The 16,431-nt window shown below is 39.6% G+C and overlaps 1 protein-coding gene across 1 annotated transcript; it reads left to right on the top strand.

The window, feature by feature from the left end:
- The first annotated feature begins 238 nt into the window (after positions 1–238).
- LOC117944416 (natterin-3-like) lies at positions 239–9,176 on the top strand. The gene is made up of 3 exons (XM_034871212.1): positions 239–471; positions 2,330–2,420; positions 7,788–9,176. The coding sequence occupies exons 2-3, from the start codon at positions 2,330–2,332 to the stop codon at positions 8,936–8,938; spliced, it is 1,242 nt and encodes a 413-aa protein (XP_034727103.1). The 5' UTR covers positions 239–471; the 3' UTR covers positions 8,939–9,176.
- The last annotated feature ends 7,255 nt before the right edge of the window (positions 9,177–16,431 follow it).

Genomic DNA, 16,431 nt, shown 5'->3' on the forward strand with positions numbered 1-16,431 from the left:
ATATTTTCAATGTTTGATTTACTCACTTGGTTTACTGGAAATTAGGAAGGGGTACGGGGCCAATTGGCTCACTTCTGTGCCGGTGCAAAGCAGAAGGATCATGACTGAGTGCAGGGGGACGGGGGAGGAACTGTAAGATCACACTCTCTCTCTCTCCTTGTTGGAGGACTAGAGTCCCAACTAAGCTGGTATAAAGGGCTCTGCACACTCTTCATGAGGGGCTTTTATTTTTCCTTCTCTGCTCAAACCGGAGAGGGTGACCTGATGAGCAAGCAACATATTTTTCCCTTTGACTTTAGGAAGATCTAGTTTAGTTCTGAAATTTTGAAGTTTTGGTGTGCTTTTAGCAAGTTTACTAAATTTAGAACAAAATTACTAAAAGCTTGAACACCACGCAAAACGTCAGGAAGTGCATCTTTGTTCTCTATTTCTCCGAGCAGCGCGGCAGAGTTTTTTCTCACCAGCCCCGGGGTAAGCCTGACCTAACGGCAATATCACTGATAACCTTTACATTACACAATCATTTTAAACATGTATTATTATTATTAGGGGTCCAAGCCCGAGGATGCGTGCAGGCGATAAGCGGTTCACACAGCAGGGCTGTGGAACCCTATTGTTTTCGCTAAGATTTTCCTCCATTTTCCATTATTTCTTTTCTTCACCGCATAAAAGTGGTGCTGCAGCCTAAACCGTACATGGTGGCGACGCGCCATTTTCAGGACTGGTCCAAAACTCCGCAAAGACCTCAGGCGCAAAAAATTGCCCCATTTCCGACACTAGGTGGCGCTATACCAGAAAAAACGCGTTTTGCCCAATAACTCCCAAACCGTACATCCGATATTAAAAAACCTTACATTCACGCGTTCCCTGGATCCTACTGAATCTCGTGATATAGGCCACGCCCATTTCCGCCTGGACTTTTATGCCTGAAAAATCGCAATTTATCGAAAACAAACTTTTTCAAACTCCTCCTAGACCGTGCAATGGGTCTGCACGAAACTTGGCACATAGCATCTCCAGACTGGCTTGACAAAAAAATTCAATAAAGATTTTTTATAGAATGAAAATTCCGCATATTATGGGCTACCAAATTTGTGTAGCTAACTCTGAAAAAACTGACTTTGCCATATCTCGGCCAAAATAAATGATATCAAAACCAAAGTTTAGAATGTTCCTTGCGATGACCCTCTGAGGCTCTGAAACAAATTTGACGAACATTGGCCACTAGGGGGCGCTATAAATACAACAAGTTTATATCTCATGAACCGCTCATCCAAATTTTACAAAATTTGAAGGATACCATCTAGGCCCACTCCTGAGGTGATCCTTACAGTGGGGTACTGATTGGTTTAAGTGGGCGTGGCCTATGGGCCAACGTTCAGATTAACCACTTCGACTAAAGTGTATTACTTGAAATTAACAGAGTAGATGTACAGTGGGTAGCCGACCAGACCTACCAAATATTACACACGTTGACCAGCAGGTGGCGCTACAATGAAGACAGATCTGCACGAAACCCGGTGTGTAGCATCTCCAGATGGCCACGACAACATGTTGTATGAAGAATTTTGCTACGTAATTGTGTGCGCATTTCATGACCAAGCAAAGCTTCTGTAATTCGCTTTGGGTTCCGCTTTCGAGCTCTCCCCGTGTCACTGGGGACGACTGGCGAGGGGAGGCTTGGACCCCGTTGAAACTGCGTGCAGTTCTAGTTATTATTATTATTATTATTATTACTTTTTGATACTCAAGAGGAAATACTTCGGTAGGCTAATTTAGCCTAATAATGATAAAACAATAATAAAAAAAGGCCAGCTGTGGCTCAGTGGTAGAGCGGTTGCCTGCCAATTGGACGGTTGGTGGTTCAGTCCCATGTCGAAGTCTCCTTGGGCAAGACACTAAACCCAGATTTGCCCCCGATGCTGAACCATTGGAGTGTGTGAGTGTTTATCGGATGAGCAGGTGGCACCTTGTACGACAGCTTCGGCCACCGTGTGTGAATGTTCCTGTACTATGTAAAAGTGCATTGGTTAGTCGTTATCACTAGAAAAGCGCTGTATAAAATACAGTACATTTACATTTAAAACGATGAGAACACCATCAGTCAAGACTCAGATACCTTTGCATCGTTTTAATACCAATCAAAATGCAAGTATTATTATTTAGATCTTTTCTGTATTTTCAAAATCTATTTGAATCTATTCTTCTTCTTGCAAAAACAGATTTACCATATGAAGACCGTCCAGACTAAATATCTCGATGGCTTAACACTGAGGTTTTATTATATTTTATGAGCTAGCACTGATTTTGTTCTGTGTTTCTTCTCCAGATGAAGCTGTCAGTGTTGCTGCTGTTAGCCCTGCTGGCTCTGTCTTCAGCCAGTCCTCTTGACATCCTGAAGAGCACAGAGCAAAGAAATGGTAAACACAAACTGGCTATATACATTTTAGGGATGGAATAAAACTTTTATGGACATGTTACCATACAATGCTTTATAGAGCATGAAAGACTATGAAGACAAAACCTCTGTAGTGTGTTTGTATTGTACATCTGCCTTTGTTTTTTAAAAGGAGCAATTAACCTAAACTTGTTTACTCCTGTCTGTTCTATCTAGTGATGTGAAGATACTTGAGCTTTATACTCTTGAGTTAAATTCTAACATCATCATGCTAACATGCTCACAATGACCATTCTCATCAGGTATAATATTTATATGTTTCAGTGATGTAATCTACATTGCACACAGGTTTACACTGTACACCCACTAAGATAAATCCGGGATTTCAGTATACCAAGCTAAGGTTTAGAACACTTTTAGTATCAATAAATTTAAACAAAGTTGTAGGAGAAGAAAGGGAGAAGGTTATTGTCGTGGTGGGGCAGCCATTTTGCACGTTTTGACATAAAAGTTTTTTTTTTTATTGTACATTTCCCCCCAAATCTTTATGCTTGAGAAGTATGGAGTTTTATTCCTATCTTTATTCAAGAGCTCATTCTTTCAATTTGACAGCATTTCTCACTGATTTCACATTCAGATTTTGTAATAATTTCTCTCAAAACATTTCTCTCAAACTCAAATGTGCTTCATAAACCATTGAACAGCGGGGGTAACGGTTACAGAGTAGTAGTAGAGGTTCTAACATAAAGCAAATGCACCCTCAACAGGGCAGGGGTCATTTCATTGGGCAAAAAACAGAAATGCTCCTCAGCTAATCCTGTGTGGTAACATAAAGATATTGATAAATCAAGCCTACCAGGAAATTATCACAATGAAAGGGTACAACACTAAATTAGATTGATGCAGATACACAATGCACACTTATTTCGTGACAGAAGACAATTTATGACAATAGCAGCAACTTGTGGTGACTGGGGGTTATAGAAATGTGATAAGCAAAACAAAATGAATAGAGCAACTCTGGTTGTCAATGAAGACAACACAAAATCCCCAGGTGTGGTTGTATTGTAATAAGGGATTAAAACTCCTTGTAGGAAGAATCCCAGACCTGAAACTTACCTTGTTTCAGCGTTCATTATAGTGCCCACAACTGTAGCAGACATTCCAAGTCAAAAACAATAATTAAGTATGGAAGTTTAAGAAAAGATTGTCCACTGTAGTCCGTTGTGGCATACACTACATGTCAGAGAGGGAAGTGGCCGAGTGCCAGGTGTCAAGATAGTTCATTTCTCGCTAGCCGGAGCCCACGGGGACTTCTCTTGCGTCGTCATCGGCCGGGTGTTGAGGAACTCCTCTGTTTGAAAACATGATAATCCGACCCATCTTTGACTTTCAGGGTCGCCAGGTAAAGGAGAAAAATTTGACTCCTCTTTCTTTCAATATCTGCTTTCACCACACCAATACTCGCAGAGAGCGAGGCCAAATCAGATTGAATCACGTTCAATTTCTCCTCTGTGCCCATTTGTGATGTTGAGGGAACCGAGGCTCCAGATATTCACGTTGTCTTCTAGTATTTCCCTCCAGAGCAAGCAACACTGCGACAGTGGCGAGGAAAAACTTCCTTTTAGGAAGAAACCTTGGTCAGACCCAGGCTCTTGGTAGGTGGTGTCGGACGACCGGTTGGGGTTGAGATGAAAAGTGGCAATAACAGTCACAGTAAAAGATAATAGAATAGTGACTAAAAAATAGTAATTTGTAGTAGTTCATGAAAATGCAGGGCACAGCACGGCATTACAAGGTACAGCAGAGCGTAGCAGGTCACCGCGGAGCGTAGCAGGATGTAGCATTTTCTTTGTTACAGTGCCCCTAGAGGCCAAATTATAAGAGTATATGGCTGCGGCCTGGAGCGTCCCATGTCATCCGTCTCGTCTCATGCGGTCTCGTCTCATGCGGAGGCGTGTCCAACGGTAAATCCAGAGGGTCAAAAATGCAAAATCGCGTTTTTTTTTTTTTTTATTCATTTATGAAACAAATGAATGAAATATATATATTTTTTTAACTAAACATGTCTAAAAGATACATGCAGACTATCATACTGATGAATAAAAACACTTAAAATATATGTTTGTCTATAAAATAAATGCAGATTATAGGCAAACTAAAAAAATCCTTCTGCCTTCCCCGAGTTTCTACTTTTCAAAATAAAAGCTCGCGTCTGGAATAAAATACTAATATCTCTCTTTTTTTCAAAGTAAAAGCTCACGTCAACTATCATGCTAATGAATACAATATTTGTTGAGTTTTTAAATATTTAAAAATATATGTCCGTCTCTAAAATAAATGCAGATGATAGGCAAACTAAAAAAATCCTTCTATAACTGCAACTTTGTCTCCCGAGAGAGTTCAAGCATTTGGTTTTGTTTTTAAAAAATTCCCCCTTTCATACAATACAACACAAAATTAAATAGAACCGCTGGTGGAAGTGGAAGAAAAATTCAATCGCATTCTGGCCCCAGACTGTGGCAGTACGCAGTCGAATGCAGGACGGGTCCCGGAGACCCGAAGGCCGAGGCCACGGTAGTAGAAAAATAGAATCACATTCTGCCCCGGGTCCCAAAGACCCGACAGCATTCTGCCCCGGGTCCCAGAGACACGACAATTTTCTGCCCCGGGTCCCAGAGACCCTACAGCCGAGGTCGCGGTATAGTAGAAAAATACGGCCGCCGTCTGCCCCGGGTCCCAGAGAGCCAACAGCCGAGACCGACAGTCGCTCTCGCCATGCTGATAAGCAGTTGTATTTGCAGCAATGTCCCAGTGAAGTGTGAAAACAATCTAGAATATACAATTAAAAAGTCTTGGAAAGCGTGTAACATGTTTATTTTTGTAGTTTTGTTGTGAGTGCAGATCGTGGATTGTGATCCCTCCTCAAGAGGTCCTGCAGTTAGTTAGCAGAAACAGCTGCGTCGCTGATGCAGCTATCATCAGATGTAGCTACGTTAATATGGACCAACACAAGCATAACATTCAGAAATGAACAAACTACATGTAGGCTATGGCAAAATTGTTACTTTAACAGTTTTTTAACGTTTTTCAATTGATTGCAACAGATGTGGTCACGGATTTACCCGTGGACTCCATCTGGAAACTTATTCGCGATATCGTAATTTTGACCCTCTGGATTTACCGTCGGACACACCTCCGCATGAGACGAGACCGCATGAGACGGGACGGATGACATGGGACGCTCCAGGCTGCAGCCATACCCGTCTCCAATCAAGTGCCAAGTCCCTGTACCATAGTTTGGCTTTAGGACATCAAAGCGTTGCTGAGATATGAGCTCACTTTCTTTATTACAGTGCCCCTAGAGGCCAAATGACACCACTTTCCTTGCATTTCCTCACAATGAGCTACTATGTCCCTGAACCAAGTTTGAGCTTTATACATCAAAACATTGATGAAATATGAGCTCACTTCCTGTATTTATAGCACCATTGTGATTGGGTCTTGATTCCATGTACTGTACAAAGTTCAGTTGATACATGAAAGTGTTGGTGAGATATGAGCCTACTTACTGTAATTATAGCACCTACCTACTGGTCAAAAGACTCCAAATGTATTGTGTGTCCTCAGGATGGGGTTCCGAGTCGATGTACCAAGTTTGGTGTCAATACGTGAAAGCATTGAAAAGAGCCTAATTTCTGTGATTATAGCATCCCCATAGTGGTCAAAAGTCACCATAGTTCATGGGCCAACTCCTTATTGGGTGACGAGTCCAGTAGTTTTGATATGCGAAAGCCCCCGCGAGATATGAGTTATTTTCCTGTTTAGCGGCTTCACTGTCCCCCCAGACTGATTTCAATTGTCTGTGAAGGGCAAAAGCTTTCAAAGATCAATAAGCAATGTAACAACCTTTGTGAGGCATGGTCTGATGATCATCTGTGCTAGATTTCGTGAAAATCTACCCAATTTTGTGACCTGTGAAAAGTTTTTAGTGTTTTTTTTATCAAATTTAATATGGCAAAAGGTCCAACATGGCGGATATTGTCATCATGGGGTGCGTTTAGTTCGGCGTCATCCAAGGATTCCAACTATATCTCAAATAAAAATTGGGCATACAGTTAAAAAGTTAATCGTACGGGTGCAACGCCAACTTTGACCCATTGGTGATGCTAGACTGCCTGTGGTGCAGACCTAAAACTTGGTGAAGTGAATTATGCGAGTGTTCTGAAGTACGGTTCTATGGGCTGCCATAGATGCCCATGGCAGTGGAAAGATGTGTATTAAGTAGAATCACTATAAAATATATGAAATGTATAAATGAAATAAATGAATAAAATAAATGAATGAAAGGTACATATAAAATGTATTGCACTTTCTACTGACACCACCATCCATTTCTTTTTTAATATTTAATATTACTTCTATCCTATTCAGTTTCGGGCTGTGTATGTTTACTATCCTATTTTCAATGAGAAAAGTCATAATAGGTCACTAACATTTGAGCATAGAAGTGTTTATATTGCAAATAATCTGTTTGTTTGCTTCTTCACACACTGTGGTAAAAGAGTTTACAGCAGATGTGCCACTCTACTTTACATGTAAATGTACTGTATTTATATAGCGCTTTCTAGTCCTAACAACTTCTCAAAGCGCTTTTACATCATACATGTACCATTCACCATTCACACGCATTCATACACTGTGGCCGAGGCTGCCGTACAAGGTGCCACCTGCTCATCAGGTAAACACTCGACATGGGACTATAGGGCCAGGGATTGAACCACCAACCTTCCAATTGGCAGGCAACCGCTCTACCACTGCGCCACATGGTTATCAAAATAACCATGTTGACCAACCAAATAACCATGTTGCACAATTTAGAGAACAGTGGGCAGCAAGACAAAGTAAATACATGAAAGAGTGGGCTGTGAGTGCAGACTGCCTAGGGACAGCACCCATAATATATTTCATATATGATTTCATGCCAGTACTTTTACTGAAACCTACCGGCCCTTATGACCAAAGAAAACAATTCCCGGTCCTCCCGATTAACCAATCTGGGCCTGTTTCCAAGTGTCCTTGTTTGTGCATCCCTTAAATTAAACGTACACAAGAGAGGGAAACGGAGGAATTCTATAGAGATAGAACGGTGATAGTAAAGTCTAGGCAAGGGCTTTAGGTCAGTTTGGCTATTTCTAAAATTCATGAGAGCAGTACACTGCAAACTGATTGTCAAGTACCTCAAAACCGTACTTATTTATCACAAGGGAGCAAGATAATTGATTTAGAAATAAGGTAAACAATATGCTTTTTGCTCTACCTTGGATAGCTTTTCCTTTGCCTTGTAGCATATTTTATATCTGTGCCTTTTTCCTTTCTTTTTATACAGCGCTACTGAATCCAAGTCTGGGGGAAAGAGTTCCTAGCATCACAGCTAACCAATTGACAAATCATGCTATTAAGGTTAAGAGAGATCTCAAAGTGATTGAGAACAACGTGGGCAGGTCCTCCTCACTCAACGTTGATCAAACCAACCTGGAATGGCAGACCTTTAATGGCTCTCTCCCCAATGGAGCAGTTTCAGTCTACAACAAATATGTTGATCGCATCGACTATGTTTGCAAATATGGCCTTGAGGCCGGCTTATATAACCCTTACCAGAGTCCTCACTGCCTCTTCCCCTATAGAGACAAAGAGCTTCGTGGCTCTCCATTTGAGATCCTGGTAAACAAAGACAATTTTGAGATTATTGAATGGAAGGATGGCTCCTATGGTTCAGTGCCTGAGAATGCCGTCGAGACCTTCCCCGGGAGCAAGATATATATTGGTAAGAACAAGTATGGTCTTGGGAAGGTAGATGTTAAAAATGAGGCCTTCATCCTTCCATGGGAAGGTGATGAGTATTGGCACAAGAGCTACCAGGTCCTTACCTTTAACAAAGATGTAATTCACGAGGACATATCTGATGTCAAGTATAAAACTGATGGGGTTAAAGTCATACCTTATCCTTCAGAGACCTTCAAAGAATCGGTCCTCACCAACGATTTCTTCGAGCCAATGACACTGGCAACAATGCTCTCAAAGACAACCCAAAAGGAGCATAGGTGGGACACCAGCTTTTCACTCACAATAGGGGCTAACACTACCATCACTGCCGGAATCCCCTCAGTGTTCTCTGGTGGTATTGAGGTTGGCGCTGAAAAGACCTTCCAGTTCACCAACGGGACCACTTATACCGAGATGATCTCCAACACTGTTTGTGTTTTGGTCACAACCCCACCAAGGCGCTCCTGCCGTGCCAGTATGGTGGAATTTAAGTACGGGGAAAACATCCCATACACTGCACGCCTTAGCCGCACCTACAGAAATGGGAAGACCACATGGACGTCAATCTCTGGGACCTACAGCAGCGTCCAAATGAGAGGAGTCCGGAGTGTGGTGGATCGCTGTAATCCTGTAGCTGATCCCACACCTGATCCATCTTCTTCTGAAGAGTCCGGCATGTGGAGTGGGGACAAAACTGTCGACGTGTCCACATAATACAATTCTTCCCTGGTTGCGTTGACAGTTTTGTTCTCATTACTTAGAATTACGTGACAGAAACTATGCTCTATAGCTTTAAAGAGAATAATGAAATATGCTCTTAAGATAACCCATTGCATGTCCATGACATTGAAATGAAAAGCTAAAAATAAACCTGCTTTTGTGTTATATATACTTTAACATATTATGTCTAACTACTTGTCATTTAAATTGTTCAAAGCAAAGAAGGAAATCTATGAAAAATGTTATTTCATATTTCATTGTTTCAAATAAAATAAACATGCATGCAAACCAAATCTGTCACAATCACTCAAATATTCATCAGGATACAGTTAAGTCAGGAACAGCAGCATGGCAATGCTATAACACAACTACAGATAAAAGACCAGGGATTAGAACTGTCTTTATCAATTAGATTTGTCTTTTTATTTGGGGAATGTCTGGCCAAAGTTGCCCAGTTAGTTGCCATTCACAGCTAATCAATTTAATGCTAAATGCAGCCTAAGTTTAACGTTGCGTAGGTATGTATCTCCATGTTCGGTACACATCTCTACTGGCCAAGTATCATTTTTAGTTTTATTCTTTCAAGAACTCACCAGAAAAAGAAAATAAATATAGTCTGATCACTAAAGTGTGAAACATTAACAAGTTCAAAAACTATACTACAACTAGTAAACCATAAACAATTTAGATCTTTATAAAGCAGCTGAAATTATCATAAAATCAAGTACAGTCTCTGTGGTAGAAATCATTTAGGATTAGGGTTGGGTACCGAGACCCAGTGCTTATATGGCACCGATGCCTAAACGATTGGTATCTACCGACACAAATAGCAACGTGGATTTTGGTGCCTTATTACGGTGCCCCTGATATGCCTGCGCTTCTCTCTGAGGCTCCAAAATGGGCAATAGAGGCAACTGAAGCATCGCTGCACGTGTATGACAACACAGACGGTGTGTTCACTGAAACTGGTAACTTTAATCCTTGATGTGCATGCAAAGTTATTGTAAAATACCCCTTTTCCATCTAGTGGTTGTTTTTGTCATTCAACAGCAATTTACTAGTTCAATAAGTTATTGTTTATTATAAGTTATAGTTATTAAGCTATTATTAAATCATTTAATTTTAACCATATGGCCTTAGTAATAAACACATTGTTCTTAATGTCACCAACTCTTTTTTTTAACTTTCTTTAAAAGTATTGGTTCAGGCACCGTTTTAAGTATTGCTTTAGCACCAGTATCGGGAAAACCCCAAACGACCCCCAACCCTATTTAAGATAAACATTATGTGTAGAGCAGCCATCTGTTGATTTTTGTACAGGGACACGTTTTCCCTGTTTTTTTTTTGTCAGCATGTTTATTAAACTTACGTATTTCAATTGGAACAATCTTTTGTCTTATGTCACTTCTGTCAGTCTGAAGTGCAGCTGAGAAGCTGTATTGCTTTGGTATTGTTGGTATTTATAGGATTATAACCGCTGAGCATGAGCTGTTTTAATGTTTTTGTTTCGGTCTTATTACCAGGGAAGCTGGATTGCGTTACATTCATCAACATTTATTTAGACTTTATTATGGTTTTCATTTCTTTATTTTAATAATATTATTTTGGTCTCATTACCAGTGAAATATGCTGTAAGACAAACTTTGGTACAATGGCGCATTCAAAGCCAATATCCCACAATGCAATGCAGACAATCATGTCAGAAGATCTGTCAGCGAAGCGTTATTTATATAAATTTTTCTTGATTTAGAATACAGACATACAAACAAACAAGGCTTTTTACAAATCCACTTTAAAAATATAGCTTTTTCCTAGGGTCGAACTTATAAATAAATCCTAGGAGCTTATACATAGCGAATCAACTAAAAGAAGGAAATAAAATAAAATAAATAAAAATTGCTATTTCAAACTAAGATTGAAGAGTTTCAAGTAAATAAATAAATTTAAGGGCTTTTTTATGTTCAACCGTTTCAATGACATACTTTTATTAAAGTTTCATTTTAAAGTCCACTCCGATTCGTTTTTCTTTTTGTTACTTCACTTGTTGAATGTTTGAGCTACACCGTGCAAAGATAAAGAGGAAAGGTTTCTCTAAGCTCACCTTTCTTTGGTAATGTCTGCCTTTAATCACCAGGACAGCTTATATATGAAAGGGTAGAGAGAGGGGGAAGACATGCAGGAAATTGCTGCAGGGTGGACTCAAACCCTAGGCCTCTGCGTCAAGAAAAAACCTTCTTCAAGTGAGCACACACTCTACCAACTCTGCACCTGGGCGCCCGCACTTCCTCACACTTTACTGAATGCACTGAGATGTTAAACTCTTAAAAATGCTAAAAACTAGATATGTTATCATCTGAATTGTCTTATCTCTGAATATTGTAATTAACACTGAAGCAAAACAGCTACATGCAAGGTGTGTGGCACCAAGAAATGATACCGGACCAACCACGTGGAACTTCAGGCATCTCAAAACGCATCCAAATAGGTCAGTCACTTGCTAATGTGAAAGAGATGTTACATTTAGCAAATATTGTAAGTAATTTTTTGATGCGTGAGTGCACGCACATAGCGCATGCGGTAGGGGACATGCAGCTTATCGTAAACGTTTTCCCCAACAATTTGTATTGTTCAGTCTTGTAGTCTCGTCAAACGTCCCACCCAAGATTTTCATGTTATCAGGTTTTGATTGAAGTTTTGTGAAAATTGTTTGATCCTCCAAGTTTGTAGTTTGTTTGTACTTTGTTACTCTTTGTAAGTGTTGTTTTGTTTTTTGATTTGAACTTCGTCCAGTAAATTAGTTTTGTTATACCTACCACTGCTTTTGAGACACGCATTTGAGTCCACCAGTTTTGTGCCTGAGGTCGTTAACTAGGAGAACAACTAGGAGGTCGTTTAGGAGAACAAACTGGCTGTAGTATGGACTTAGCCGACCCTGTAAGTTTGGTAGTAGATTCCGGAACAGACAAGGAGGAAAGGTTGGGAAACAGGAATAGAGGTTTATTGAATACAACGGAAAAATGGTGCAAAGAGGACTGACAGTGGGCAGACAGGTGAGAGGCAAGTCCAAAAAAACAATTAGGCTCATGCAGGCAGACACAGAGAGCCCCCGGGAGAAACTGTGGGAGGTGCTGCGGGAGTATGGGGTGAGGGGGTCCCTGCTCAGGGCCAGCCAATCTCTGTATGACCAAAGCGAGAGCTGTGTCCGGGTTCTCGGCAGTAAGTCGGACTCGTTCCAGGTGAGGGTTGGCCTCCGCCAGGGCTGCGCTTTGTCACCAATCCTGTTTATAATATTTATGGACAGGATATCGAGGCGTAGTCGGGGCGGGGAGGGGTTGCAGTTTGGTGGGCTCAGGATCGCATCGCAAACCCAGACCTGAAACTTACCTTGTTTCAGCGTTCATTATGGTGCCCACAACTGTAGCAGACATTCAAAGTCAAAAACAATAATTAAGTATGGAAGTTTAAGAAAAGATCGTCCACTGTAGTCCGTTGTGGCATACACTACATGTCAGAGAGGAAAGTGGCCGAGTGCCAGGTGTCAAGATAGTTTCCAAGAATGAAGGAGAAAATGACATCTGAGTCAATTCATGGCATATCTTACTCCAGGAAGATTATGAGTTATGAGATGAGTCTTATATCTATCCATTAGCTGCGGTCTTGTATCAGGGCGACGATCATGGGCCTGTTATGGGTTCTCCTCCGCCTGCGAGGTGTTGGCCCGGGTGTGCCGGCTGACCGGCTCGCTAGCCGGAGCCCACGGGGACTTCTTTTGCGTCGTCATCGGCCGGGTGTTGAGGAACTCCTCTGATTGAAAACACCATAACCCGACCCATTCTTGACTTTCAGGGTCGCCAGGTAAAGGAGAAAAAATTTCTCACGCGATGCCTGTCGGCGCTTGACTGTGTGTTTACTATAATCAGTGGCAAATCTCGCTCTCTTGCTTCCAATGGTGACTGGGTCCTATCTCGCAACTCGGAGAATAGCCTGCCACTTCATGTGGATGAGGACGTTGAAGATGAGAGTGCAGGGCGAAGTGTCCTTGTTTATGCATCCCTAAAATGAAATGTACACAATACAGGGAAACAGAGGAATTCTATAGAGATAGACCAGTGACAGTAAAGTTTAGGCAAGGGCTTTAGGTCAGTTTGGCTATTTCTAAAATTCATGAGAGCAGCACACTGCAAACTGATTGTCACTGACCTTAAAATTGCACTTATTTATCACAAGGGAGCAAGATAAGTGATTTAAAAATAACGTAAACATTATGCATTTTGCTCTACATTGCCTAGCTTTTCTTTTGCTGTGTAGCATTTATTACAAATTTAGCTAAAAACATTGGGAATGCATCGCTTGATTACTGGTGTTATTTGGTTGATATTACAATATAAAGACTAATATAATAATACTTTATATCTGTGCCTTTTTCCTTCTTTTATACAGTCATACTGAATCCAAGTCTTGGGGAAAGGATACAGTTAAGTCAGGAACAGCAGCATGGCAATGCTATAACACAACTACAGATAAAAGACCAGGGTATACAACTGTCTTTATTACTTCATTAGATTTGTCTTTTTATTTGGGGAATATCTGGCCAAAGTCGCCCAGTTAGTTGCCATTCACAGCTACTCAATTTAATGCTAAATGCAGCCTGAGTTTAACGTTGTTAGGTATGTATCTCCATGTACGGTACACATCTCTACTGGCCAAGAATCATTTTATTCTTTCAAGAACTCACCAGAAAAAGAAAATAAATGTAGTCTGATCACTAAAAGACGGTGCATTCACTAAGGCTGGATCCCATTTCTCCATCTTACCCCTACCCCTTACCCCTTGGCCCTTGAAACCAAGGGGTAAGGGGTAGGGGTGAAGACATACCCCTATGAAATGGGACACCACTTGGTTACACCATACAGTATTGATCACAAACTTCCAAGATGCCGTCTCTGTCTGTCAACTTTGTGGGTTTTGACAACAGTGACATATGAATTTATATATTTATATATTTTATAGTTATTTTATGTTCACTTTGGTGGTGCAGAGGCAGATGTTCTTATTTGTGTAGTACTTAGGTCTGTTTGCAATAAATATGTGTATACACATGTATCATGTATACATACATATACACCATGTATACATGGTATGTTGTATATCTGTTTCAGTTATGACCGTTATGAATGTCATTGATGTTCAGAAAAACATTTTAACAAAAATCTGTCTTTATTGCTGATAAATTAAACATAACAGGCAAAAACTTTACATAAAATTATGTTACAGAACCATTATCAACTATTAGAACCATAACTAACATGTCACACTCATAAAAAAGGCACTCATATGTGTAAAACTAAAAAAATACAAACAAGACAACAAACAAACAAATTAACTACAGCTGTTCTGATATTCCAGACCAGTCTGAAGCCATTTGGCCAGTAACCCCGTCCCCTCATATTTCATCAGTGTCCCATATCAAAACCAACAACAATATACAAGTGCATGAACAATGAACAGGAATTAATTACAAATGATTACAATAATACAGTACCAATGCAACAATGAATGGGTACAACATGAACACATGATTATGGAAACTTCTGCTAAAATGGATCAGCTGCTGTGTCCTTCTGTGTGATACAGGGCGGTATATGTAAAGAACGTAGCAATGTATCATAGACCGTTAATATTAATATATATATATATATATATATATATATATATACACAGTCTATGCAATGTATACACTCCATTCAACGCAGAGAAATGCGGGACTGTTGTTCAAATCAACGTTAGCGGTTAGCGATTACCATTAGCATTGCAAGCTAGCGATTTTTAAAAGTTTCAGTTAGGAACATGGTTGCAAGTATATATGCACAGGACTGTATTAAACTGGTAACTGAAGGCCTTGATGTTCATTCAAAGTTATTGTAAAAAAACCTTTTCCATCTGGTGGTTGTTTTTGTTATTCAACAGCAATTTACTACTGAAATAAGTTATTGTTTATTATAAGTTATAGGCTAGTTATTAAGCTATTATCAAGTCATTTTATTTGAACCATATGGCCTTAGTAATAAACAAATTGTTTTCTTTAATGCCACCAACTCTTTTTTTTTTTTACTTTCTTAAAAGTATTGGTTCAGGCACTGTTTTAAAAGTATTGCTTTAGCACCGGTATCAGACCAAACGATCCCCAACTCTATTTAGGATGAACATTATGTGTAGAGCAGCCTAATAGCCATCTGTTGATTTGGGTACAAGGACACCTTTTCCCCGTTTCTTTTTTTTTATCAGCACGTTTATTAAACTTACGTATTTCAGTTGGAACAATCTTTTGTCTTATGTCATTTCTGTCAGTCTGAGGTGCGGCTGAGAAGCTGTATTTCTTTGGTATTGTTGGTATTTACTGCTGAGCATGAGCTGTTTTAATGTTATTATTTTGGTCTTATTACCAGGGAAGCTGGATTGCATTGTTGTTTATTAATATTTTTAAGACTAAAATGTTACATTAATCAACTAATAATACAAATTTATTTATATTTTATCATGGTTTTCATTTCTTTAATTATATTGTTTTGGTCTATTTACCATTGAAATATGCTGTAAGACTAAAATATAAAGAAGCATTTAAAAGAACCGTTTATATTTAACCCGTTTCAATGACATACTTTTATTTATAGTTTTATTTTATGAGTCAACTCCAATTTGTTTTTCTTATTGTTACTTCACTTGTTGAATGTTTGAGCTACACCGTGCAGAGATAAAGAGGAAAGGTTTCTCTAAGTTCACCTTTCTTTGGTAATGTCTGCCTTTAATCACCAGGACAGCTTATATATGAAAGGGTAGAGAGAGGGGGAAGACATGCAGGAAACTGCTGCATGGTGGACTCAAACCCTAGGCCTCTGCGTTAAGAAAAAAACTTCTTCATGTGAGCACACACTCTACCAACTGGGCGCCCGCAATTTCTCACATACTGAATGCACCGAGATATTAAACTCTTAAAAATGCTATGAACTAGATATGTTATCCTCTGAATTGAATTGTCTTATCTCTGAATATTTTAATTAACAACACTGAAGTAATACATAAAGTGTTTGCTCTTTTATCTGTAAGTGTTTTACACCATCCTACCACCACCTGTCTGTAACCTGCATGCTAATTGAATATTTGAGTAATAATGACACAAATTTGGTTCACATGTAAGTTTATTTTATTTGAAACAATGAACTATTAAATATATTTTACATTTCATTTGTTGCTTAAATTTTTTTTTTAATTTAAGTAGTTTTACTGTCTCATAAAATAAGCAAGTTTAAACAATAGCAAGTTTAGTTTTAGCATTTCATTTCAATGTCATGGACATACAATATATCAGGTGTTGTATCTCATGAAACTGCTTCCATTACTTGTATTTTAAAGGACAGGGCTTGGCATCAGGTATGGGTTCACAGCGATCCACAACACTCCAAACCTTTCCCATTTGGACGCTTTTGTAG

The sequence above is a fragment of the Etheostoma cragini genome, chromosome 5, assembly GCF_013103735.1.
Source record: "Etheostoma cragini isolate CJK2018 chromosome 5, CSU_Ecrag_1.0, whole genome shotgun sequence".
Taxonomy (NCBI): Eukaryota; Metazoa; Chordata; class Actinopteri; order Perciformes; family Percidae; genus Etheostoma; species Etheostoma cragini.

Coding starts and splice junctions, on each gene's coding strand:
- LOC117944416 (XM_034871212.1), top strand. CDS start 2,330: ATGAAGCTGTCAGTGTTGCTGCTGTTAGCCCTGCTGGCTCTGTCTTCA. Junction 2,421..7,787: donor GAGCACAGAGCAAAGAAATG/GTAAACACAAAC, acceptor CTTTTTATACAG/CGCTACTGAATCCAAGTCTG.